Source organism: Spea bombifrons, chromosome 9 (genome assembly GCF_027358695.1).
Source record: "Spea bombifrons isolate aSpeBom1 chromosome 9, aSpeBom1.2.pri, whole genome shotgun sequence".
Taxonomy (NCBI): Eukaryota; Metazoa; Chordata; class Amphibia; order Anura; family Pelobatidae; genus Spea; species Spea bombifrons.
This window is the reverse complement of record NC_071095.1, coordinates 31,952,659-31,980,623: the sequence shown is the minus strand read 5'-3', so window position 1 is coordinate 31,980,623 and position 27,965 is coordinate 31,952,659. Positions and strand designations below refer to the sequence as shown.

The following is a 27,965-nucleotide window of genomic DNA, read 5'->3' as shown; positions in this document are numbered from 1 at the left end:
CCATTTCTGAATTCTTTTCTGTCCTGAACCTGATTCCTTGATTCCAGTCTTGCTCTTTGCTTCAGCTCTATTTCCTTTATAAGGTGTGCCCCACCTGTGTGTTCTGTTTGTTTCAGTCAGCAGTCTAAAGGTATGTCTCAGTGCTATGTGTTTGGATTTCATGTTTGGTTTGTTTAGTACCTCTGTAGACAGGAATTTAGCGTTAGGACCCACCATCATTGGAGTACTTTGGCGTTATGGTGGGCAAAGCATACTATGGCCGTAAGATGTGATGGAATCTCCAATAGTTATCATACAGTCCTAGGCTATCCTGTGGGATGTCCTGTTGTGTATCCCCGGTAGAGGGGTGTCCTGTCTTGTATCCCCGGTAGAGGGGTGTCCTGTCTTGTAACCCCGGTAGAGGGGTGTCCTGTATTGTAACCCCGGTAGAGGGGTGTCCTGTCTTGTAACCCCGGTAGAGGGGTGTCCTGTCCGTGACACATGGCTGGAAGGTCCTCAGACAGGGCACTGGACACACGGCAGGGCACATGGCAGAGAGCCCTCAGGCAGGGCACACGCTCAGGCAGAGCAGACATAGTCAGGCCGGCCGGGTCAGTATCAAAGCCAAATTGTAATCCAGGAGGAGAGTCGGAATAAGCCGGGCCAACACGAGCAGCGAAAGAGCCAAATCAGGAACCAAGGGACAAAGTCAGAAGCAAGCCAGGTCACAACAGGTTAATCGAAAACAGAATGCTGCTAGCAGGAGAACAGGGCCATATAAACTGCAGTGCAAAGGCCCTGAATAGAGGAGTAAGCAGGTATTTAAGGGGGAGGGCTGCACCCAGGTAAGGAGATACAGCTGGTCAGGTTGTTAGTCCACACAGTGCTGTGATCAGACAGGTGACCTCTAGAGGCTGCCAGATATGACACGTATACACAAATACAGAGTCCGGGCTAACAGGGTGGAATCCTGACACACACATTGTAATTCAGGTATGAATTTACAGCTCTTGGCATACATCCCTTCCACACAACACTCCAATATGTGTACAGTGATACCACCTATGCATGGGTTTATTGGGTTGTTTGGGGGCTAAAGGGCAGGGCCGGACTGGGAATATTTGGACACCAACCATTTTATTTTATTGTGTGGTCGAGCTCATGTTCCAACCACACCGGGGGCATAACTAGAAACCACAGGGTCCACCGAGGCCCTAACTTCACAAGCAACATGTCCCTCAGCGCCACCTTTGCCGCCAAACTTCCATGTTGGCTACGTGCTTTAATTTTTTTTCCAGTTTAGAAGAATGAATATAGTGGAAGTGTCAAGGACAGTCTCTTTTAATTAAAATATTTTAATAAGAGGTAACAGTGATTGAAACAATGAATAATACATTGGTTTATTGATCATAATATAACAAGACTAAAGTTTAAAATATAGTTGATACATATACATATTGTCATATCACAATCAAACTTTACATGCTATTAAAAACAAAATTAAAATAGAAATGATATGTTTAAGAAAGCCATAGTGGAAGTGACCAATACATATTTATCACAAACAAGATCCCACTTAAAAACAGTGTACATTTTATGGCCTTATATACACTGCATTTTCTCGTGCATGAGTATGAGAAAAATTATTACAGTGATACACATGGCTGTTTTTTTTCCAACAAGCAGACTAGTCATGTCCCTTAAATGCCATATATTTAGGAGTGTTGTTGGAGACAAAAGGGATGGTCTTAAAGGCAGTCTCCTTTTTACCTATGTCCCATCCAATTTTAATTTATCTAAATTATGCTCTTCTCGTGTCAAGCCCATATTCTTTTTTTATAATTTCCATATTAAGCATCAACCCTAGGACCCTTAATAAAAAAAAAAAATCCAGGCTTATGTTTATCTACTTAATTATACCCATCATTGGCCTTGATTGACAATGCAAGACAAAATACCCTCATATATCTAATAGATTGAATTCTGCTTCTCAGATTTTAGAATGTGTGTCTTCACAGATTTGCTTATACTTGGCTAGTTAGGTTGAAAGTGTAATTGACAAATATTATGTCTCTAAACAAAGATCTGTTTATATTATGGAGCAACATAATATGAATATGGTGTACTTACTATAACATATTTTCAGGAATTAAATGCCCAGTCAAGCACAATTCTTTCCCCAGTCAAATAAAATAATGTGTATAACATGAGCTATAGTAGTAGAATATTAAGGGATTTGAATATGCTTTTTTTTTTTTTTTTTAATGGTGGGATATTTTAGACACCATCTCCCATGAATTGACTTTTCACCAATTTATTATTATTCTTTTATTTATATAGCGATTTAAATAACTAATCAAGAGGGGTCAACCAGCCCTTCTGGGTCTTTAATAATTTACTAGGAGCCAAACAATGAAAGATCTGGACTAGAGGAACAGGTAAGGAACACAACGCAACATAATTATATTGGGCTGCCACAAACCAAACCATGCACTACTCAGTGGAAACTGAATGGAGGAGCACCTTTTCTCAAAGCAATAAATATAAAACCATACTGTTCTTTTACAGTTACACGATAAATGATACCTTAAACACATTGTGTTCTTAGTATTATCATGTTATTGGCAATAATTGGTCAATATAACATGGATACTAAAAAAGGTCCATTATTAAATACTTAAGTGCTATATTATAGTCCAGGAATGCACAGTGCTGGTAACAGTAACATAACTAAATCCGCACTTGCTCTTCGTTGTCTATTTCATATGTTGTGTTGGGTGTTGGTAGTTCACCTATAATTGTGTGACCGCTTTCTCTTGTTTTGCCAAGACATGAGGTTATTACATCTACTGCTAGGCTGGCGGTTGCTTTGACTTCATCAGATGTGGCCCCAAGAATTGGATTCACTTCTACAAGATCAATGGCTGACAGCATCCCTGCAATTAACATATAAAGTTGGAATTACAAATCTGTTATATTCAACCCTATGGCATGGTTTTCATAACAAGTACAATATAGTATTGAATGTTAAGTATTATATATTTTTTTTTTTTTTTTTAAACAGCAATTACAGAACACACTCACCAGTGTTATGGATTTCCTCTGTGATGTATATACCTTCTCGATAAGTTAATCCTCCCATAACTGGAGTTCCTGTTGCTGGAGCAAGGGATGGGTCAAATGCATCAATGTCAAAGCTTAAATGAAGAGGTCTCTGTCTCCTAAATTATATTTAAAAAAAAAAAAAGGAGAGAGAGAGAGAGAGAGAATATATCTGGTAAATAATTATAAAGTATTCTTGTCCATATAATCTCAGTAAAGTCATCCATCCCTTTGCCATATAATAGTTAAACATGCCAATAAAATGACTATTCTTATTGTACCATTATTTTCTACCATATAATCTCAAGTATGAGATATACACCTGTGTATAGTAGGCATTTTTTTACTACTACATCAAATGTGCACCCCTCTCTAAAAAAAAAAGAGGGTGAACATTAAACAGGAGATCTTATAATTCACATAGTACATATAGGATGAATGTGCTGGCTCAGTATTGACTTTGCTTGGCATCATATGTGTTTTGTATATCAAAGTTTATTTATGTTTTTCCAGAAACAAAGAAAATGAATATATATATAAGTGGAAAAGGACAGGAGGGAGATCGAAAGAGTAAGATAAAAAGAGAACAGAGAAAGGACATTGAAGGGCCCAGTCTAGGAGAGGTAAACCGAGTCCATGGAAACAAGGTTGCCACATACCCCTCCTATTTGCCTTTTGTTTGTTTTAATAGTTCCTCCATCACCCCAGTCTCCTCTACTTTGGCCACCCAGTCCCTTATCCCCATAAGGGACCGGGTGGCCAAAGTAGAGGAGACTAGGGTGATTTTACAAGTTTCCCGTGCATGGATATCAAGCATTTTGCAGTGTTAAAGGAGGTGGATTCTGAGCAAGGGTCTGTAGGGTGACACATCATAGAGGGTATAATGGAGGAGCATTGCTCCCAGACCCAAGTGAGGTGGACCAATCAAGCAATCATAGAGTGAGCTGTCTCCCAGAATGGCCACACAAATTCCAATTTCCATCATAAATGGAGAAAAGTGCCTTCCAACTTGCGGCAGTGCCAGCATATCAGGTCTGCTTCTGGGAAAATCTTGTGAACCTTGAGAGGCGTGCAATACCAGAAGTTTAATACTTTATAGGGGTTCTCCTGCACTTCAGTTGCCAACATGCAAGAATGTACTAGGATGCAGATTTTAGACCAACTCTCCTGTGTCATGGTCTTCTGTAAAATATCTTCCTCCAGTAGGATTTTGTAGAGAACAGACAGGTATTAAATGTTTTATTTTAGGACCTGTGAGATATATTTAACTTCTTTCATATAATTGGAAACATCATCCACCATGACCACACTGACCATCTGGCACACTCCAGTGGCAGAACGGGTCCAGCAGTGTGCAGCTGCTAGCTGAATATGCGAAGCAAAAGTATAAAAACCTAACATGTGGCCACATGTATCCAACATATCATTTGGTAGCCGCCGGCCCTCATGTAACAGGGCCCACACATGCTTAAAAAAATATGCAATGTTTTTCTTCCAAAATGTACCTGCTTAGTAGCTGATCAAATGTCCTCTCCATAACTTTATGTATTCCCATGCAATCAATGTGTCTCATTGAATAATATGTAATATCATAGTTCTTCAAAATAAACCTGAAATGGTGAAAATGAAATCATATTGATTAGTTGTAGTTATTGTAGCTATAATACACTTTTAGTGATACTGCTACAAGAAATCTACATTTGTGTTTAATCAATGATAAAAAATAGATTAATGATAGGTAGAGTTAAGAAAGACCCAGATTTGGAGGAATTGCGTGATTAAGAATTTAAAAAGTTTTGCATAGGCAGAAAACAAATCTTAACAGGCACCTGTTACATAAAACATGTCATTTTTTATTTTTACTTCTGTTCTTTTGAAGCCGCACCGCAGCCTCTCCTGACCATGTGAACTTAGCTTCACTTTTTCCCTACATAGAAACATAGAATTTGACAGCAGACCTTAATCAGTCTTTGATCTTGTCTTAGATTCAGGATAGCTTCATCAGATGCATGTTTAAATTTTACTGGATTAGCCTCCATCACTTCTGATAAATGTATCTACCACCTTCTCAGAAAAGTAAAACTTTTGCTGACGCGTCTCAAACAGTAGCCATGTTGATTCCTATATTCTACCATTTATAGAGGATGCATTGGGAGCATGTGAGTGCATGGGTGCTAATCATGCACTCATGTGTTGTAGACCGATTTGCTTTCCTAGTGGCTGCTGCCCCAAATTAAAACACTGCTTGTTGACCTGAAAGGAAGGCATCTGAGAAGCAAACACTGTTTAAAAAGGTGCAGTTCTGTCTACATTGCCTCATAAAATATGACCAGATAAGTACTGCATCATGTAAAGAGAAGGGAAACTACGTATTACATCACAACTGTCTGACCTTCTACAACTACTCCATTAAACTAGAAGAGCTTCAAGCAAAAACCGCTTCTGTGATGTCAGACTGGTAGAGAGAGCAGAATATTGCAGAGGGAATAAATTAAGAGTTCTTGGTGAAAGGTTTAAAAATAAGAATCTTTAGGAAAAACAGCACATTATTTTAAAACAGGAACGGGTTTATTTAACATTTACACAAGATTAATAAATTGGAGAAAAATCTAGGTGGAACAGCACCTTTAAGGTGCAATAAAACATAGTGCCTGGTCTATATACTAGCTCCATTAGGGGTAATTTTTTCTTTAATTGATATTTGTAAAAAGATATGCATAAAACCCCCAATTCATTATAATGAGTCCGAAAAATGCATTAGTGATATATGATATATATATATATATATATATATATATATATATATGTCAAAACAATAAAACTTACTGCTCTGCTGGATCAAGATCCCGTAAACCAATGTAAATGATGTCAGACCTAGAAAGGCATGGTTTCGTCCAAGAGAATCCAGGAATTAGTGGGACCTGTATAGAAATAATAATTCCACAGTTAAACCTCTTCCTTTGCAGTTTCATTTTGATTGTAACATGCCGAGACAGAATTGTATAGATGTGAGCAGCTTATAAGTAAGTGAGCAGGTGGACTGAAAGCTGTATTTTCTAAAAGATCAACCGAAGATAATGCAGGAATGACTGGGCTTTTTGCAAAGACATGACACTTAAATAGCAGAGAGGCCAAATAAAAAATGTGAAATGGCAACAAAATAGCTAGAGAAAAAAAAAAAAACAAGTCTTATTGTGTCCTGGAAACAAACCAATACGTCACACTTAATGAATGCCAGTGTTCCCCTGCTGTACCTTATCCTGCAGCTCCCTGAGTAGAAATGATACAGGTTGGCCATGAAGGTTTCCTGATTTGCTTGTCAATGGGGTGTTGATATCTGCATGGGCATCCACCCATATTACACACAAGTCTGGACAGTGTTGAGCATGGCCGCTGATTGACCCCAGTGCCAAACTGGATTAAAAAAGAAATGAAAGACGGGTTATCCTTTTGCATTGTAAAATAATACTTTGGTCATGTAAGAAAAACAAAAATGAGTTATGTAATTAATATTAGTATCCTAGAAGAGGCCTTGTCCATATCATGAGATGCAGTAAAAATAGATATTTTTGATTATTAATAAGGGGAATAAGTACTGTACTGACTAATTAGGAGGGGCCACCAAACAGTTGGCACAGCTCTGTTGTGATTGCACATCCTAAATGTGATATAAACAACGCAAGATGCCATATGGTTTGAAACTTTATTATTATTAATAATATTATTATGTTAGCCTCCTGGACTGGAAATGTAGGGGGTGGGAAGACTGGTTTGAAAGCACCCTAAAGGCACCCCAAAATCTCTGGTAACTTCAGCAGCTTCCCTTCTCGATCACAACCTCCCCCCCCCCCAAAGAGAAACAGACTACAGTGCCTTGGAAAGTAAAAAAAAAAAAACATAATAAAGTGCAGGTGTGTTTTATGAGGTGCAATTGATGCAATATATCCCCTGTAAATACAGTTATATATAAAACCAATATAAAAAAATACTATAATACATGAAAGGCTTTAAACCAAAAGGAAGTAAAGTTTACAATTTTATAAATCAAATAAGTGTCTCCCTATAGTATCTCTTTGGGTATTGATTTAAATGACAGAACTTGCAGATTACAAAGTTTCTTGGATTTATAAAATTATGACTTTACATCCTTTTTTTTTTTTTTTAATTTTTTTTTTTTTTTAGAAGAAATGTATTATATTTTTCAAAATATAACAGAAAAACAAGGCAGGATTTCCAAGGTAGCTATTGTCAGAAGCACATAGGTGACGAGGTGAGTACACAAAACCAGGTAACATAGATGGCAAACAATCAAGAGCCATATAGCAAGGACGGGAGGAGGATCCATGCTGCTTTAGCAGAGCGTAGTCTGCTAGGGCTCTTTTGTTTAAAGTTACATGGGCTGGATTTCTTGGACTGGAGGACAGGTTGGAAGTGGGAGAGCTCCAGTCCACACCCCTAGTCCACTACGGGTTTTCCTTACTCCCAGGGGTCCTCAGCTGAGGCTTCCTATGCTTATTACTGGGGAGGAAGCCTTAAAAAGAGAGGGCTGTTAGGTTTGCAGGGTGTAGGAGAGACCGAGTCAAGGAGCGGCTACAGCCAGCGCTGCAGCCCACCAGGTATGAACCTTCCCCTATAGACAACTTGTTATTTTGCGTGGTGCCAGACCTTAGGCTTGTAGTGGGATAGTGAGGTATCCTGATGTTTAGTTAGAGCCGGACAGGCTTCGAGTTTGTTTTGTTTGCGAGGTGCTCTGTGCCTAAATCATTTAAATAAAACCCTCTTGAACTTTTGAAACCTGCTGCCTGTGTGAATACTGTCATTGCCGCCCCATGTGTGAGCTGTTCCCTACAATATATATATATATATATATATATATATATATATATATATATATATATATATATATATATATATATATATATATATACTGTTTTTTATTTTATTTTTTTATAATTTAGTACTCCTATTTTATATGTATGAAGTATGTGTTTGTTTGTTTTTTTAATTGATTTTCTTTATAAATTGTATAATGCATTTATTTATGAGGGATATATTGCATCAATTGCACCTCATAAAACACACCTGCACTTTACTATGTTAGAAAATGATGAATTAGTTGATCCGCTTGTATATTTAACCCCTTTGTGACAGTAGCTGATTTTATTTTTTGTACCCTTCCTGGGTAAAGGAAGGACTTTGACTTTAAAAATATTTTACTAATTTATAAAAGCTAATGGAAAATGTGCTAAATAGATTCTACTATTTCTCCTGAGTTTAGAAATGCCCAATGTTTTTAGGTTTCTTTTGCGTTTTTCTGCACGGTATAGGGCAATAACTGCAAGTAGCGTTTTGCTATTTCAAAACAATTTTTTCCCAAATCTGGTATTTCTGGCATTTCAGCAACACCATTGTAGTTTAGGAGGCGATCGTTAATTGCCTCCTAAACTTTTAAAACGGGCATCCCGGGGAGTGGCCAAGCATGGCCCCTGATGCCGATGTCAGTGTTGCCACATCGAGGCATTACAGCAACACCATTTGGGTGCTGAAAGCGAACATAAATGTCTTTCTACACCAGTTTAAAGCCATGACCGTTCTGGCACATCAATTGTCGCTAACTGGATGTTTGTGCACGACATCACATTGTCTTCAAGGGGTTAAATGCTGTGAATGTTGTCTATCATACAGCCCTGAGGAACTCCAAGAGGACAAAACACGTTGGCTTTTTTTTGGTGGGGGGGGGATTCAATTCTACAGAGTGTAAGTGTTAATTATACACTGGATGTTTTCACAAGTATGATTTAACTGTAGATACATTTTTGAACGAAGACTTTCAAACACCCACCTGTGATCTCCTCCCAGGGTTATACAGGTATGTCCAGCACCAATTGCCCTGCTTACTGCATCAGCCAACACCCGACAAGCAAGTCCCACCGTACGAGGATGTTTCACATTGTTATTGTAAAGTATGTCATTAGGAACTTGGGGAAAGTTCAAATCTCCAAAATCATATACGCCACATCCTATAAATAAAGCACAAAACATAATTATGTTAACTATAGCATAAAGATCAAAGTATGCCATGATGTCTTCCAGCATCAGAAAGTTGCCATGGTCTCAAAACTAAGGTTCCAGTACCAAACATTTTTACCAAGTGGAGAATGATCTGTATTTCTTAACATTTTATATCCAAGATCTTGTCAGGACTGGGTCGAAATGTACGGACATAAAAATAATAAAAGATGCCTTTTATCCTTGGTTGATTAACCCCCCCCCCCTTAACCCATTATGGCTGGTTAACTTTGCATTACATTTGCCGAATTAGATTAGGAAACATGCGCACTGTTGCCCCGATGCTCTGATATGAGAGACTACTAGTGAAGACCGCTGCTTTGATGCCCTGATAACAGAAACCTATGGATAGATTTATCGGGCACAAAATAATTTTTACCTTCTCTCCCCTTTGTGCATCAAGGTCTGCGTTATACCGTTTGCCAGTTCTGGAGATTATCAGAAGTTACATTTGAGGAATAAAAAAACTCCTGCCAGTTCCCCACAGCAAGTAGGTAGGGGGGGAAAAGGAAGATCAATAAAAATAATTCTTTACATTATAAGATATTAAGCAGGTTAATAATAAATTTAATATTAAGTAAATATATCATTTATTATTGAATGAACAGCTGTTATGCTACCTTAATATGAGTGGAAAATAACTGGGAGTTTCATCATACAATATGGACTCTAAGTCAACAAGAAGATATCTTAATTTAGGGACATGCCTCTGCATGTTAACAGTGTTTCTATTTTAAGCCAGCAAAACAGAGAAGAGAAATCGAAGTGTAAATGTGTTATGCGGCTGCTCAAAATTCAGAACAAGTGAAAGAACAAGCTAAGGTTACTGAGAAGTAAGAAGTCAACAAGTATTGAGTTACATGTTTAAAGTACTGCACAATCCTACCTTGGTTCTTGAAAACATTTTTGCTTCGATTTAGATTATTTCAGGTATAAAGGATGGAAGTCGTATGGGGCACAATTTTGCTAAGGCATTCTTTTACACGCAAACATGAAAACAAGTCATTGTTTTTGACCTTCTTCCAACTGACAACCAATAGTTACATTCTTTTAGCCATAGAGTTGTGCTCAAAAGTTTGCATACTCTTGGAGAATCGGTAATATATGTACCATTAAATAATGAAATGACCACTGTTCAAAAGTTGGGGTTTTTTTTTACCATTAGTTCTTATTACTGTGTGTTGCCCCCTTTAGCATCAATGACAGCATGTGGTGGTATAGCTGCCCATTCGTCATGGCAAAACACCTCCAGGTTATGCAAAATCTTTGGTCGTCTTGTATGAACCGCACATTTGAGATCTCCCTAGAGTGGCTTGTTGATATCAAGGTCAGGAGACTGATGGCCACTCCAGAACCTTCATCTTTTTCTGCTGTAACCACTGGAGGGTCAACTTGGCCTTGTGCTTAGGGTTATTGGCCTGCTGGAAAGTCCAAGAGTGTCCCATGCGCAGCTTTCGTGCGGAAGAATGCAAATTGTCTGCCAGTATTTTCTGATAACATGCCGCATTCACCTTGCCATCAATTTTTACAAGATTCCCTGTGCCTTTAGAGCTCACACCCCCCCCCCAAAAAAAACCATCTGTGAGCTACCACCATGTTTCACAGTAGGGATGGTATTCTTTTCGCTATAGCCCTTATTTACCCATCTCCAAACATAGTGCTTATAGTTTTGGTTTTGTCACTCCAAATTACAGTGAACCAGAAGCTGTGAGGCATATCAAGGTCTTGTCAGGCATATTGTAACCGGGCTTTTTGGTGGCATTGGCTTCTTTCTGGCAACTTGACCATTCAGCTCATTTTTGTTCAAGTATCGTTGTATTGTGCTCCTTGAAACAACCACAAGGTCATTTTCCAGAGCAGCCTGTATTTCTCCTGAGGTTAGGTGTGGGTTTTTCATTGTATCCCGAACAATTCTTCTGCCAGTTGTGAAATCTTTCTTGGTCTACCTGACCTTGGCTTGGTATCAAGATTTCCCCAAATTTTCCACTTCTTAATAAGTGATTTATCAGTACTGACTGGCATTTTCAAGGCTTTGGGTATCTTTTTATATCCTTCTCCATCTTTATAGAGTTCCATTACCTTGTTATGCAGGTCTTTTGACGTTCTTTTCTGCTCCCCATGACTCATCTAGCCTGCTCAGTGCATCCACATGAGAGCTAACAAACTCATTGTGTACTTCTACACAGACACTGTGCAGACAATTGCAATTTAATCTGAAATTAACCTTTAATTGGGGTCTGTAACAAGGCCAAATATTCAAGAGTATGTAAACTGTCGATCAGGGCCATTTTGGTGATATATATTATCATTATGATTTAAAAATGAGCCAAACAATTGATAATAAATTGCTTCATATGATCGCAAGCCTTAAATGAAAGACAAAATCAATACCAATATTTCACAGTTCCTGCCGGGGTATGTAAACTTATGAGCACAACTGTATACTTCTAAAGTCAACCTAATAAAAAGCACATTCTTACAAAAAACAATAAAACCAAGCCCTGAAGAAAGGACTGGGTTAATTAGGATTTTGGTTTTATCCTAGAAGAAGACCAACAGGATTTCTGTGGGTATGGCAAAGACCTAGAGGGACATAAGGGTCAGAGTCAAGAGCCACTGTTTTAGTTACTGCAGGCAAAATAAAAAAAAAAAGCAGCCCAAGTCTCTGTTTCACTTCAGTTGCGTAATTATCTCCAAGGTCCCAATGTTAAGGTTTATCTATCCTAAAATGCAAATATGGTGTTGACCAACTATGCAAATCAAATTTCATAGGCACCTGTCCAGAGCTCCACAATGGTGCAGTGACCAAAATAAAGAACATGATGGCTTCAAGCGGCGGAACAGAAAATAAAAAGACGATCCATTCCAGGAAAGTTAACTGATCTGTCAATTTTTATATCATATTTTTATATTGATAAATCATTCTGCAACCAGAACATCTTTCAAGCAGTGTGACCTAGGCAGCTGGTGGGGATAATCACTTACAAGCTTTTTCTATATTTGTAAGCAAGCGCCTGTAAAATAGGCAAGGTAAGTGCTGTCCAAGGCCGAAGATAATTTGGGGATTTGCAAAGGCAGGGCACAAAGGGGACGGGGCACAAAGAGGATGGAAAAGCAAGGTGGCAAAAAGCCTTGCACAAGCTCTGACTAGAGGCATAGATTGCCCAAGGGACTAGGAGCCAAAGGGCCAGCCCAGATATGTCAAACTGTGCTGCCGATAAAGTAAGTATAGAAGTCCAGTATAGCTATAAACTGGTTACATAGTTACCAGTTCCATCAAGTTCAACCCTTCTACCTAACCGTCCTACTCTTGATCCAAAACAAGGCAAAAAAAACCCTAACTAAGCTACTTTGAATTCCTTCTTAATTCCAGAGGATTTCTCATTGGATTAAGAAGTACTAAAATATTCTATTTATAGCCCTGTATGTCATGCCTTTCTAAAAAAAAAAAAATATATATATATATCCAGACCCCCTTTTGAAGGCATCTAATATTTTGGATAAAATCACCTCCCTTGGCAGTGAATTCTATACCTTTATTGTCCTTACTGTAAAGAATCTCCGCTCTTCCAGTCTCAGAGGGTGACCTCTTGTTCTTTGTACATTTCTGTTAATGAACAGGTCACAGAAGAGCTCTTTATATTAGCCATGCATATATTTATATAAAACCGCCGTTTTTCCAGTATATATAATTTTTACTTTTTTAGTCTCTATTCATAACTAATATCTTCCAATCCCCTTATTAATTTTGTGGCCCTCCTTTGTGGCCCTCCTTTCTAGTTCCATAATGTACTTTTTAAGGACCGGTGCCCAGAATTGTACCGCATATTCAAGGTGAGGTCTTACCAATGACCTGTAAAGAGGCAAGATGATATCCTCCTCCTGTGAAACAATACCTCGTTTTATGCATGCCAAGACCTCATTGGCTCTTGCAGCTCCTTGCTGGCATTGTGCACTGTTGTCAAGTCTGTTGTAAATCCTTCTCATTCCTAGTTTTCCTACAAATTTTCTATACAAATTGTTACAATTATAACCGCCCAAAATTAGACTCTTTAGAAAAAAAAGAAAAACCCTGAATACAAGACTACCCTATAAGAAAAAAACTATGATTGAGAAAAATGCATTTTTTGTTTTTATTTGCCAACCTGTCCCCCCCCCTCCCAGTTATGCACAGAAATAATCTTTTTCTGGGTCTAAATTATCAACATGCAGCATGGAATTGGGTTAAAAACCGTACTAAGCGTACGGTAAAACATGAAGAATCTTCGTGTTCGTCTACGTCTACTAATCTCCCTGGTCCCTTCCCCATCTAGCCTACCTTATCTCCGGTAGCAGGGGGCTCGTCTTCCACCAACCAATGAAGTACAGGTGTACTTCATTGGTTGATGGCAGAGGAGGCCCCTGCAGGCGACCAATAGAGTTGCTTGTACGGACATTTAAACTTCTGGCGCCAAAGCTGCTGCGTAGTCCGTACTGCATTAACCCCTTCTACCAAAAAAACGAAGAAAAAAAAAAAAATGAACACTAAGAATGCACACGAATATTCGCCCGAACCGAAAACAGGAACAGGCGAATATTCGCGGAATATGAAGATTTTTTTGAACACGAGGACGAACACCATGGCCGGCCCTACAATGGAGCCGAGTGGGGCAATTGCCCCAGGTGGCACTTTTGAAGGGGTGGCACTTTGCCGCCTCGAGCGTTTTTTTTTTGTTTTTTTTTTTAAGCGGAGGTGAGAGAGGGGCGCCGAGTGGTTTTCGCTTACCCGCTCGGAGCCCCTCTCTCTCCTCTGCGAGCCCTCTAGCTCGGTCTCAGTGCCGGCTTGTAATGCTGAGCGCCGGAAGTGACGTCAATTTCCGGCGCTCAGCATTACAAGCCGGCACCGTGGCAGAGCAGGGAGACTCGCCGCTGGACTGTTTAACGGTAAGTGGGTAGATAATGGCATCGGTGAAGTTTAAAATGTCACCCCCCCCGGCGTCGGCGGGGGGCATTTTAAACTTTGGGTTAAAACTGCACAACTGAAATGAATTTATAGTTTAAAAACAGTGTTATATAAATAGCTCATCGTCATTGAGGTCCATTTACCTAGGGCCATTGAGTTTACCTTACAAGCCATCACAAGCTGCACAATGAAGCAGTTACAGAAACCAAGGACAAATGGTGAATTCTCTGCACTATTAGTGGAATTCTAGGGTAAGGTAATAAACCTCAGTGACAAATAAGAAACAGACACTATTATTTCAGACTATATTCCAGAATTGTTATTCCAAAGGCTCCATAAAAAAAAAACAAAAAAAGACAACATATATCCAAGACAGCTCAGGGTTTCTTACCTATTTTAGAGAGTCTTTCCAAAAGGCCTGCATTTCTTATAGCAGCTGGTCCATGCTCCACACCTCTCTTTTTCTGTAATTAAAAAATTAAAAGCAATCTTCTGAATGTGGTGGGTTGTTATGAATAGCATTAGCAAATCCCATGTAACTCCTTCAACAATGAAAAGTGTTACGTTCTTGTTGTGACACAATGTATGTAAGTGTAGGAAAACAAAAATGTGCCCCATTATTCTACCAAAAAATATTTTCTCCTCGTTACAAAAGACAAAACAAAAGGAAACAGAGTTAATGCATTTATAGCAAGATTCCTTGATGCCTCCGCAAAACTGAAATTGAAAAGGGACAGTTTAATGTCTCGGACACCGATTGAAGTAAACTGCATTTACCTGGCCATGCTGCAAAATCTTCCTTGTTACTGCTTGAGCCGGCATTATTTGAAGCTGCCAATCAGTGGCAATAAAGTACTTAAAATTTAAATCAACGGCCCACTCACCAACATTTCCTTTCTGGATCCTGGGACAAAATGGGTCCTAAATGCATGGCCCTGCGGCATTGAGCTCTAGGCTACCCGGCACAGATACTGGGTAGTTTGGAGCTCATTTACAAGTCTTTAGGCTGCGAGTGTCAGACACAGTTAAAAGGCAAACTGCCTGTGCACAGTACTTTTATGCTGGGTCAGACCCAAATTTGATGGGGCATGACTGGGAAATTCAGGACTGTTGGCAGGTATGCAATGGGAGCACTTTCCTGTCACTGAAAAAAAAAATGTTTAAGCAGCCAATAGGTGGCGCTGAGAGCAATGGGAAGTCTTTACACATGCTCAATGGGGTCTAAAGCTTGTATGCAGCGTTTACCAGAGACAGTGCTGGAGCCGACTGCCAGGGAGATGCATTTAGCTGGGGTGTGTGGAGAGGGGCAAATGCATTTGGAGCATTCTGCAAACCTCACCATGCAATTGCATGAAAATGTACCTATCACATGCATTGAAGTGCCTATGATGACTGGAGTGTGCCTTTAAGTACAGTATATAGTGCAATTCTAGGGCACACTGGGAAAAGCATATTTTTTTTAATGGGTGGAAGCCTCCCCAGGGAAACTTTTGCAGGAAAAACTTGGTCTGATTTTCCCCAACATACAAGCTGATGATGCATCCAACATTCCATGATGTGATGTGAATAATGCTTCTTCCATCGAGTTACAACGAAAGCAGGTTTCCATCTGTGATCCTACAACCCACACATTTTTATTGACTTTTTTGTTCAAAAACTCCTATAGCTTGACCATGCAGAGTTATGACTGCAAAGACTTTTAAGCAGCATTGGAAATTTCTAGAACAAATTTTGACCTCATGGAATTTTCTAGATGTATTCACAAAAGACTGTGTCATTTGTAGGTAAAGCTATAAATATTTGTAGATCCATTAAAGCAGTCAGTGAAGATCACATATTTGAATGCCCATTTCTGTACAAAGACAGCTAGCATTGTTACCACATACTACTGTCTTTGTTAAAATATATGGACATTTACGTAAGTTGAACATGGTAGGACGCCTATTTTGTTAGCTGAAGAGATTATATACAGTAAAAAAAAAAGATAGACTTCAATACATTATGATGTAAATGGACATGGGTTTCAATGATAGACAAAGCCCGTACGGGCTCGCAATTCATTGCCTTTAATGGGGTTTAAAGACAGCCTGTTATCCTTAAGGGGTCAATACATAAGAAGGTTAATTAGTACATCTAAATCAAATAACAAAAGACCATCATTTATTCAGCTACGATTGAAGAATAAAGCTCACCTGGCCTTTGGAGAATGGAGCTCCTATAACAGCAACAGAATGCGTCCACCTATTTTGCGTGTTGTTGGAGGTTCCGACTTGGTTCTTTAACAGTCTAAAGAAATTGCTTCTGATAGACATATTTGCCACCAATATGGTTGATGAAATATTTCTGATGAGACACCAAGCCGCACCGCTGCAGTCTTTGTTAGTGACTTCACCCGGTTTGCTCTTAAGCCTGCATCTGCGTTCTATATATGGATATCCGATGAACGCCTCCCTCACTCTGCTCCAATTCCATCAGTATTGAGATGCGCACACCTCCGGAGATAGGCTTTCTGATTGGCCAGGGATAAACAGACCGACCAATGAAAGGTTCAATCTGCGGAGGTGTGCTGCCTCTGCCCACCTCACGTTGCCCTTTGCTGAGTTCGTTAATACGCTGACCGCGGTTACCGTAGGAAGGAAAAAATGAAAGTCAGTTCTTCATGTCCACCCCGTGATGTAAAACTAAAATAGATAAAAGTACATAGCACTGCGACATACCGCCACGAAATAAGTCTTTTATTTCCCTGCAAAGCAATAGACACCACTTAGATAATGAGGGCATTTGCCTCCAGCACAAATCACAAAGTTTCCACTCTATTTATCTCACAACACAGCGACGGATGCTACATAAACTCAAATCGTGATATTAATTAAACACAGATGTGCATTTATATAAAAGCAAAGGGACAGAAACATCTATGGACGAACAGCAGCGAGGGGCAGGTCAGTCGTATTCTATAGAACAGTTTTCTCCACTTGTTCATCAGATGGCTCCACTGTGTAAGAGACTGCGGTATGAGACACAGAGGCAGAGAACCGACACTTTTGAGACAGCTGTGACACCTGCATTTACACGACTGTCTCTAGGACTGAGCTGAGAATAAACCTAGTTCTGGAAAAAATAAAAAAACAGTCCCAAATCTTACAGTATTATTATTGTGCCTTATACACCCTTATATATGTCACTCTGCCCCCCAGAAATGCGATATACCCCCTATATGTCACTCTGCCCCCCCAGATATGCCACTCTGCCCCCAGATATGCCTTATACCCACAATATGCCACTCTACCTCCCAGATATACCTTATACCTCCTATATGCCACTCTGCCTACCCTTATATGCCACTCTGCCTCCCAGATATGCCATATACCCCATCTTTACCACTCTATACCCCCTTATATGCCACTCTGCCCCCAAAAATGCCTTATACCCTCTAAATGCCACTCTGCCACCCAGATATGCCTTATACACACATTTATGGCACTCTACTCCCCCAGAAATGCCTTATACCCCCTATATGCTACTCTGTCCCCTAGATATGCCACTCTGCCCCCAGATATGCCCTATACCGCCTATATGCCACTCTGCCTCTCAGATATGCCACATTACCTCCCAGATATGCCTTATACCCTATATATGTCACTGCCTCCCTGATATGCCTTATACACCCTTATATGCCACTCTGCCCCCCCAGAAATGCCTTATACCCCCAATATGCCACTCTGTCCCCCAATATGCCACTCTGCCACCCAGATATGCCTATACCCCCCAATAGGCCACTCTGCCTCCCAGATAAGCCTTATACCTCCTATATGCCACTGCTTTCCTGATATGCTTTATACCCTCTATTTGCCACTGTGCCTCCCAGATATGCCTTATACCCCCTTTTAAGCCACTTTGCCCCAAAAACGCTGCGGGGGATCCTCCTATCTGGCAGTCTTGAGGTTCGATTATAAGATGACCTCGAATACAAGACTGGTTTGAAGATTTTGCTTCAAGTTGTCTAAGTGGGTTGGCAGCAGAGTTTTCCAAACATTCAGTGTAACTGACTGAACTACACATGATGACTCAGAGATACCGGATGGAAATGATGAGTCAGAAATTTCTAGCCCGGACCAGACTTGTCATGTTCATACCCCCAGGAAAAGAACACCTGTTGTTTGCTGGTCTCCAGAAGTGAATCTCAGTTGACACTAGTCAACAGAAGAAACAAGAAGCAGCTCTCATGTCTACAATACAAAAGAGGAATCTGCAGAAGACGGATTTTTTTTTTGTTTAAGTTGTTGTTATATAGTAATTTATATTATTGTTTAAGTAATATATATATGTAATAAAGTAGGGAAGGAGATGTAGTGTTGTGCTTGCTTCTTGTTTGGTTAGAAGGCACTGGGCTGCTGTGCAGGCATGATGTCATCCAGGGGAGGGCTGGCAGCCTAAGGCCTGGGGGGCAAGTCAAGTGAAGTGGCCCGTTGTGCCACGAATCAGTCCACCATACATGCCCATCTTTTCCTGAACGCATATTCATTATAAAAATACAAATATGATTCAAATGTGGTTCAACATAAGTAAATTTAATAGCCACAAAGGATGGTAAAAAAAAGCAAAACCTAATGTCCCCTTGATGCTCAGCCAGTTAAATTCCCCCCATGATACTGGCTGAGGATTATGGGACGTATAGTACACAGCCAGTGGCGGAACTACCGGGGTCGCGACTGCCAGGGCAACCGATCTTACGCGAGCCGCACCTCAAGCCCTGCTACTTACTTGTAGGAGGGTCTTCTGGACTGAAAACGCAAAAGTGGTGAAGGACAGACTGAAAAGATTATATGGAGAAAAATGATAATAATTAAAGTAGCTCCGGCCGGCAGGAATCAGCATACATCGGCCGTTTAGATCAGTTTTCCAGCAGTCTGATGGCCGCATAGTGATTGGAGCAGCGTGAGGGGTGAAAGCTCTGCCCCCTCGCAGTCACCTTTCACCCCCCACGCTGCTTCCATCACTATGCGGCCATCAGACTGCTGGAAAACTGATCTAAACGGCCGGTGGGTGCTGATGCCGCCGGCCGGAGCTACTTTAATCCTTTATTTATTTATTTAATATGCCGGATCGGCTTGCCATATTAAAAATAAATAAATAAAGTATTAAAGTAGCTCCGGCCGGCGGGATCAGCACCCAGCGGCCGTTTAGATCAAATTTCCAACAATCTGATGGCCGCATAGTGATGGAAGCAGCGTGAGAGGTGAAAGGTCCGTGCGAGGGGGCGGAGCTTTCACCCCTCACGCTGCTCCCATCACTTGGCGGCCATTGCATACGGCCGCTGGGTGCTGATGCCGCCGGCCGGCACTGCTTTAATACTTTTTTTTTCATTTAATAGCCGATCCGGCTTGCCATATTACATTTTTAAAAAAAGTATTAAAGTAGCGCCGGCCGGCGGCATCAGCACCCAGCGGCCGTTTAGATTAGATTTCGGGCGGCCTTGGGGGCAATTGCCCCCCGGCCCAGCCTGCCTCTGATGTCATCAACTGGGCAGAGCTTGCAGATAAATGTCAGATACAACTTGTTTGGGCACAAATATGGCACTGTTAAGATATTTGGGGTCAAATGTGGTACTGCATATCAGTTTTTCCCTGCCTTGCCTCAGTTCCCATGTTTTGCTGTGGTCCACTCCTGGATTTCCCTATGCTCTGTCCTGTACCGCTGATTCCTTGATTCCAGTCTCGCTCTTTGCTTTAGCTCTGTTTCCTTTATAAGGTGTGCCCTACCTGTGTGTTCTGTTTGTCTCAGTCTGCAGTCTACAGGTATGTCTCTCTGATATGTGTTTGGAGTTCATGTTTGGTTTGCTTAGTACCTCTGTAAGGTGGGTTTAGTGTTAGGACCCACCGTCATTGGAGTACTTTGGCGTAGTGGTGGGCTAAGCATACTATGGCCATAGGATGTGACGAAATCTCCAATTGTTATCACATAGTCCTAGGCTAGTTCCTGTATTCATGTTTGTCTCTTATGTACCTTTGCCCTTCTTCCCTGAATCATCTGAGGATTCTGGTTCCTCTCTCCTTCCCCTGTGTTCCTTGCCTTGTTCCCCGTCCTTTGTTTTGCCCTGTATCATGTATGTCTTGTCTGGTTATGTTCCTTGCTCGGTCTCCCTGTTCCTTGCTCTGTCACCGTTGCTTGCTCTGTTCTGGACTACATCTGCTGCTATGTCAGGGCGCTGGTACGTGGCTGCACAACCCTAGGTGCTCAACACCCGGGTGAGTGCGGTCGCCCTGCACCAGGCCCTGTCCAACTCCACTACTGCTCAATACCTCCTGAACTCCATCTTTGGGCGCTCTGGGTCTTTACAGTCGTCGTATGGACCCGGTTCCGTGACAATATTATACTATTTTAGTTTTTCTTTTAGGGAAATGGAGGGTGGGGTAGGGTTTTTTAACAAAGTTTACCATTGTGCTGGTTTAAGTCAATACGGCTTAGTTTCCCCCAATGGGGTTTAATTTTTATATGCTGGAGGGGGGGCGTGGCCAGCCGTCGGAGAAGATGGACGCTTAGGAGAGGAGCTCCGCTGCGGCCCTAACCATTGATAGCCATCTATAGCCATCCTGCACCATGGGCAGAAATAAAAAGTTGCCTGAAGAGCCAGAGACCCCCAAGGGCAAAGGCAAAGCGTCTTCCGGCTCCTTGCGGGAATACTTTCAGACGCCACGAGACCTGGCCCCGCTTCCTCCTGAGGGCCTTGGGGTCCCTTCGCCTGCGAGCACGGAGGGCACGGATGACAGCCGGCAGAGTTGCAGTGACGATGTTCCTGCCGATACTCGAAGCCAGGAGACCGTACACCATTTGTTTTCCTCGGCCCCATGGAAGGAAGACTTCAGTACCCTGATCACGGAACTTAAGCACGCGGTGAAGGAGGAAGTGGCGACGCTGCGAGCTGATCTATTAGGCCTCGACAAGCGTCTTACCACTCAAGAACAGGAATCTACACGTCTCACGCATAACCTTAAGAACGTGGCAAAGGTTTCGGCTCAACATACTCTTTACCTGGCGGATTATAGACGGCGGTTGGAAGATCTCGACAACCGAGGCCGGAGGCATAATATCAGGGTCCGAGGCTTACCTGAGGCGCTACCCCAGGAGGGTGAGGACTTGTTCCGGATACTTACCGCCTTGTTCAACGCACTCCTCAACCGACCCCCGGAGACGGCTATCTGTATGGACCGAGCCCATAGGGCTTTACGACCGCGTGGTCCACCGTCGGCGCCCCCCCGGGATGTCATCTGTCACCTGGTTGACTTTCGGTTGAAAGAAGCCATTATGCAACGGGCGCGGGAGGTAGGCTCTTGGCCCTATGAGGGTCACGATCTTTCGTTCTACCATGACCTCTCTGATCTCACGCTTCAAACCAGGCGGATATTACGACCACTGACCAGGGAGCTGCAAAGAAGGGAGCTGAGGTATAGCTGGGGCTACCCCTTTAGCCTGAATGTACGACTTAACAACGCCGTTAAATCACTCCACTATTTTCATGAGCTCCCGGAGTTTCTGGATGACCTTGGCATCTCCGGTCTTCACATCAAAGACTGGGGTCTACCGGAGCTACATTTGGCCCCAGACCGCTCGGATCGCCTCTCCCGCCGCCGCCGACGTGAGACGTCCAGACCCCGAAGTCCTCCGGGACCACCGGATTTGGCTCCTGTCCCTCGTCGTCCTGCTGATCCTCCAGGTCGATTCACGCGCGAGGAGTGAGGTTTTTCTCGGTTTTATTGCCCCATGAAGACATGTTTGGGCCTTGCCACGTGGTTTTCGCCTGCTCCATCATGGCGTCGGGACTGTGCACCTGGGACTTCCTTTTTTGCCATCTATGCTATTTTGATTTTGGTTTGTCTGTTATGGTGTGCTACTGTATTGTGTGGTACATTATGCGAGCCATGTTAATGCGGTTTTCTTGCCACTGTTTCTGTGACCATGCCACCATGATCTCTATGTCTGTATTTGCGAGGGGGGGGGGTTGATTTGGGACGGGGGGGTTTGATTTGGGACGGGGGGGTGGTGTTTTTTTTTTTTTTTCTTTTTTCCTCTTTTCTCATATATATATGTCTACACCTGTGGTTATGTGCTGCCCTTGCAGTCTTTGCCCATTCCACTTGACACTACGCCCCCATGTAATCTATCTGTACGATATCGCACTGTACGATGTATGCATTGCCATCACATTTCGCTATTCCTACTTTTGATCATGTGTACACCTGTGGACGGACCCTGTCGTTTTCGGTGGGCCCTTATGTCCTTACTATTGCCTTAGCGTATTGAGGCCGCTCCTAGGCAGCCCGGTCTGTCGAGCTTTTCCCATCACACATTTTCTCGATGAGGGAGTTCCCCCTCCCTCTCTGTGTACATTTTGTGTAGCTGTATGGGGATGCTTTGGGTCTACTTCCACACACATTACTCTTATTATTATTTTGGGGGTTATGGGGGGGGGTTTCGAGGGGGGGTTGCTTTGGGGTGTTAGGGGAGATATGTAAATTTTCCTTTTTTTATTTTTTATTATTATTTTGGGTTTTTATTGACACCTGTGGTCAGGCATCACAGCTAGAGTTGGCCCTACGGCCCTCCATCGACGTTGCACTTCACACTACATTCATGCGACGGGGCTGTTCTGGGCTTGATTCGGTTGCTCATCAAATATATATGTTTGCATTATACATGGCATGCACTCACGCCACGTGTTTTTTGTTCTTTTTTTTTTTTTTTTTTTTTTTATTGACACCTGTGGTCGGCATTACAGCCTCGATGTTACACTTCACACTACATTCATGCGGCGGGGCTGTGCTGTTCTGGTGCTGTACTGTGCTATTCTGGTCTAGACGCAGAGTTGCGCCGTGAATGTTTTCTTCGCTTATCGCACCTCCCAGCTGCACCACACATACACATCTTTATGCTTTATTTCTTTATGGGGGGGGGGATTTGCTTAATTTGTTTATTGTTTTTCTTTTTCACACCTCCTTGCGGTCATGGTCGTCCGCCAGGATACCCCCTCCACGGGTGTGCCTTTTTGCCTCCCTCACCCTAGATTTCTTGCCCCTTGGGGTTGTTCTCTGGCATGCGACTCCGTGTCTGGACTGGATTATATATTATATATTTTATGGTGTTTTTTTTTGTTTTTTTTCTTTGTTATATATGTATATTTTCAATGTTGTACATCTGTATTTGCTCTGTGACCTGGCCCGGTGCATTGCGTGCTCTGACGGCCACCCTCTGCGGCCCTTTATTGGGACCCCGCCACTACATGGTGTATGCTGTTTTTTCTGTTTGTACTAGTTCTCTGCGGTCTCTCGCTCGTTTTTCCTCTGGTATCGAAAGTTTCATGATTCCTTATTGGAATCCTTCACAGATTACTATTAGTAAAAGAGGTATCACACTGATGTTTCTCTCTTTGGATCTTTGGTAATTCCTGCGGGATATAGAAATCCTGCTGATGGTTCGGGGCGGCGGCGGCTGCCCTCCGCACCAGTGCTGTTATTTTGTTTTTATTCCCTTAGTTCTACAGTTTTTGGTGCACCTGCTTCCCCTCTGGACGGGTGACGCATACCCCCTCATTGGGAGTGTTTAACGTTACTGAGGTGGTTACGACTGCCGTCCTTCCTTGTTAGGGAGGCCGCGTTCCACTATCCAGTAGTCACTCCAGGTGGTTTTTGTGTCCCTTCCCCTTTTTCTTCCCTGCCCCTCCACCCCCCCGCCCCCCCTTTTTTTTTTTTTTTTTTTTTTTTTCTTTCTCTTCTCTCTCTTTCCTCTCTTCTCTCTTTTGCTTCTCTCATGGCCTCTGCTGTGGCGCCCTTGGCGCTCAGGCGTCCTCCCTGTGTTCCTCGTGACCTTACCATTGTCTCCTATAATGTGAAGGGTCTCAATATACCCGAAAAACGTTCCCATTTGTTGAGAGACCTGCGCTACCACAAAGCCTCTGTTGTCTACCTTCAGGAGACCCATTTTAGGGCTTCCGGGCCGCCTACGTTGCTCAACGCTTCCTACCCATTGGGGTTTTTTAGTAATAATGTTACCTCTAAATCTAAGGGCACGGCGATTCTTTTTGACAAACATACCCCGTTTCTTGAGAAGGCTACTTTGACGGATCCAGGTGGTAGATTTGTTTTTGTGAAGGGTACTTGTCTTGGACGCAAGGATCCCTGGATCCGTCCTGGGCTGCCCGTGCGCGTTCTTGCAAACACCGCAGGTGAGGTTTCAAAGCTTGTGGTCGCGGCCGTGGGTTTTTATAGCCGTTGTGGGGGGCTTTCCAGAATCCTCCAGGGACAAGTGTCTTTATGTCATGGTGTTATCTTTATGTGGCTTCTGTTCTGTTGGCCCTCCATTCTATGATGCTGGCTGGGCACTTTAAACAGAGGTTCTTTCGCCATGTTGTTCTTATGTGCTTGTGAGTTTCCTTATTGATTCAGCACAGTGGTCTGTACATGTTGACGTCTGACGCCTAAGTCACAAGACATATGACTATACTTAACTAATTAACCCTGCCGTGACCGGGCCCAGGAGTCATACTATTAAAATGCTTTATACAACTTCACTTTTTTTTTCAGCAAACATTTTATTCGACCCTAAACATAGCGGAAGGGGCTAAAAGGACTTTAACCTAATGTGAGCAATTATGTACTGAAGAAGTGGAACCTCCCCATCTGCTTTCGATTTTTCTAGAACCCAGAACTCTGACTAAGCCGTACTATCTCAGTCTCTGGGAGAGGGATTTGGACGTAATATTGGACCCTTCGGATTGAGAGAAAAATCTCCCGTTTGTTGGAAGTGTGGTTCTCATCCGGGGTCTCTTGTTCCCATTTGGTGGTCCTGTCCAATTATATGACCTTTCTGGGACACAGTCATAGAAATAATCCGCAAAGTGGCTGATCCCACATTATAGCTGTCCCTGCAGCTGTTCACCTACATCATACTAACCCCCCTTATAGGACCTATAAGAGATCATTAACATTCTATTTATTGAATGCAGCAAAAACAGTCATACTGAGATACTGGAAACCGGTTAGCCCCCTGTCAATTGAGGCTTGGGTCAACCGAGTAGATTTTATATGCCATATGGAAGCTCTTGGTGCATCATAGTTTGTTGTGTATGGGGCTGCGTAGCCGCAGACTAGTCAGGGTGACCATGCTGACCCCTGTCCACTGCCGAAAGTGCCTACAATGGGCATGTGATCATAAGAACTGGACCAGTGAGCAATGGAAGAAGGTGGCCTGGTCTGATGAATCACATTTTCTTTTACATCATGTGGATGGCCAGGTGCATGTGCGTTGCTTAACTGGTGAACACATAACAGGACTTTAACCTCTTAATGACATGACAACTGCTGTTTTAACATTTTTTGTGGTGTTGCTCTTTAGAAATATAAAATATGGTGATTTGTTTTTTAAAAAAGGACTTTTTTTCTCACTTTTATTTGAAAAATCTTTTACTCATCTGAAAAACTAATGAAACCACCTGTTAAATGGATTTAAATATTTGTCCTGAGTTTAGAGTACAAGTAGCATATTGCTATTTCAAAACTTTTTCCCCAAATATGGTCACACTGACCCTATGACCTATTTGGCACATTTTTGAAGCCGACCACTTCAATTTATCCAGTTTATGTGTCAGGAACCACTTTTTGCTGCCTGAACCATGGCTTTTTCATACCTGTGCCATTTACATCTGCTACCACTAGTGGCCACCCTCCGCCCTCTGGAGCACTCAGAACTCAGGTGTGCCTTGTTACCTGGGTTGAGCCCTAGTGAATACATCCAGCTGGGCCTTGTTACCTGGATTGCCCTGCCTTTATGAACCTGCCCTGCCCTTCACTCAGGGCCTTTGTATTGAAGTCTATGGACCTCCCTGCTGTGGCTCTGCACCTGTACTGTTCCTGGTTCCCTGCTTTTGTGTCCTTCCAAGTGGACTCCCTGCTTTTGTGTCCTTCCAAGTGGACTCCCTGCTTTTGTGTCCTTCCAAGTGGACTCCCTGCTATTGTGTCCTTCCAAGTGGACTCCCTGCTATTGTGTCCTTCCAAGTGGACTCCCTGCTATTGTGTCCTTCCAAGTGGACTCCCTGCTTTTGTGTCCTTCCAAGTGGACTCCCTGCTATTGTGTCCTTCCAAGTGGACTCCCTGCTATTGTGTCCTTCCAAGTGGACTCCCTGCTATTGTGTCCTTCCAAGTGGACTCCCTGCTATTGTGTCCTTCCAAGTGGACTCCCTGCTATTGTGTCCTTCCAAGTGGACTCCCTGCTATTGTGTCCTTCCAAGTGGACTCCCTGCTATTGTGTCCTTCCTAGTGGACTCCCTGCTATTGTGTCCTTCCTAGTGGACTCCCTGCTATTGTGTCCTTCCAAGTGGACTCCCTGCTATTGTGTCCTTCCAAGTGGACTCCCTGCTATTGTGTCCTTCCAAGTGGACTCCCTGCTATTGTGTCCTTCCAAGTGGCTGTGTGCCTTTCGTACCTTTCCAAGCGGGCTGTGTGCCTTTCGTGCCCTTCCAAGTGGGCTCCCTGCCAAAAGACTTATTACCGGTATTTATTTTGCCATACGCCCGGTTTCTTGCTTTGACTGTATTCCCATTATTTTCTGGTCCTGTTATATACATAAAACACATTGCATTACCTGGATTTCTGCTTGTGGTGTCTTTGTTTGCATAATCATGCACCGTGGGTTACATACTGAACCCCAAGTATCCCCTGCGCATGGGCTCCTACCCGACCTGATCACCCGAGTCCTGACAGAATACAAAGGCCATTACAAGGAGTCAGCGGGGTTACTTTCAGTAATCAAAGTGATAGGAGAATGCTTGCTTGAACTGTGCAAATCATTAATGCATATCTGGGACTCCAACTCCAATCACTCTCATGAAGACCATTCACCTACACCTGCTACAGCACCTGAGAAATCCAAGAAGCCTGTTACCAGAATTAAAAAGGAATCTTCTAGGAAACGTGAACCCCTTACCGCAATCGAATTGCAACAAAGGCGTGATGAGGAATCTTGCTTTTACTGTGGCAAAAAGGGACACTGGATCACTCAATGTCCTCTGAAACCAGCTAAACCCTCTGCAACCCACACCAACAAACCCCAGGCCCAGGAACCTGCATGTGACAACAGCAACGCATCAAAGCTGGAGCACACCCTATCTCTTCCCCAACCTGGTGATCCTGGGGTTAACCAATCCACAGTACCTGGAACTTCTGCACCATCTGTAGCCATGTCGGATGACCTCCAGACCATCTCTGATGAAACCGACTGGTCTGATATGGACAGTGTGTCTTCAGATGTTTCTGTTGCTGATACAACGGACACACCCGCAATTGATCACCCCACGGCTGTTTGTGCAGTTGGGACCACCACTCCCATCACTCCCAGGAATAAGAATCGTAGACCCCCAAACAGCAAAACACTCCTTAGGGGCTCCTGGTTACATCCTAGCATCTGACAGGACAATTGTGCATCGTAAAGACCTTAACCGTTACGAGCAACAGCTGCGTGAACAGAAGTCTGTTAAGCCTGCCACTCCAGCCTTGAACCAGTGCAGTTCGGTTACTACCCCCCGGCCCCCAGAGGTGCCTTGGGTACAGGGCAGCTTCGTGACCCCTGGTGCATGGACAGCCAAGAAAGAGGGAGTACAGAACCGTGCCATCATGTCTATGTATCTAGCAGCCAATACCACTATGTCTTACAACTGCACTGCAGATGACCTTTCCTCAGACTGTGTCATTGCCTCTAACGGAACTGTAGTAAGAAAGGAGGACCTGCACGTATTTGAAAAAGCTCTACGTGCTAGGACTAAGTGTTCTTACCACAGGTTTTGATACTGCCTCTCTACAGTCCCAGGAGCACCCGGAGGCCGCTC

The 27,965-nt window shown here is 42.7% G+C and overlaps 1 protein-coding gene across 1 annotated transcript; it reads right to left on the bottom strand.

Annotated features, from left to right (window-relative positions):
* Positions 1 to 1,354: 1,354 nt before the first annotated feature.
* On the bottom strand, positions 1,355 to 16,477 carry ARG2 (arginase 2). Its single transcript, XM_053475171.1, has 8 exons — positions 16,285 to 16,477; positions 14,484 to 14,556; positions 8,924 to 9,101; positions 6,336 to 6,495; positions 5,908 to 6,002; positions 4,587 to 4,691; positions 3,064 to 3,200; positions 1,355 to 2,915 (listed from the first exon to the last, which is right to left on the bottom strand). Exons 1-8 carry the CDS (start codon positions 16,402 to 16,404, stop codon positions 2,710 to 2,712), a joined length of 1,074 nt encoding a protein of 357 aa, XP_053331146.1. The 5' UTR covers positions 16,405 to 16,477; the 3' UTR covers positions 1,355 to 2,709.
* Between the last annotated feature and the right edge of the window lie 11,488 nt (positions 16,478 to 27,965).

Bases quoted from the DNA above. Each gene is read 5' to 3' on its own strand.
- ARG2 (XM_053475171.1), bottom strand. From the start codon at position 16,404: ATGTCTATCAGAAGCAATTTCTTTAGACTGTTAAAGAACCAAGTCGGA. The intron at 6,003-6,335 runs GTACAGCAGGGG...ATTTCTATACAG, and splicing joins TCAGGGAGCTGCAGGATAAG to GTCCCACTAATTCCTGGATT. The intron at 4,692-5,907 runs GTAAGTTTTATT...TCACCATTTCAG, and splicing joins GATCTTGATCCAGCAGAGCA to GTTTATTTTGAAGAACTATG.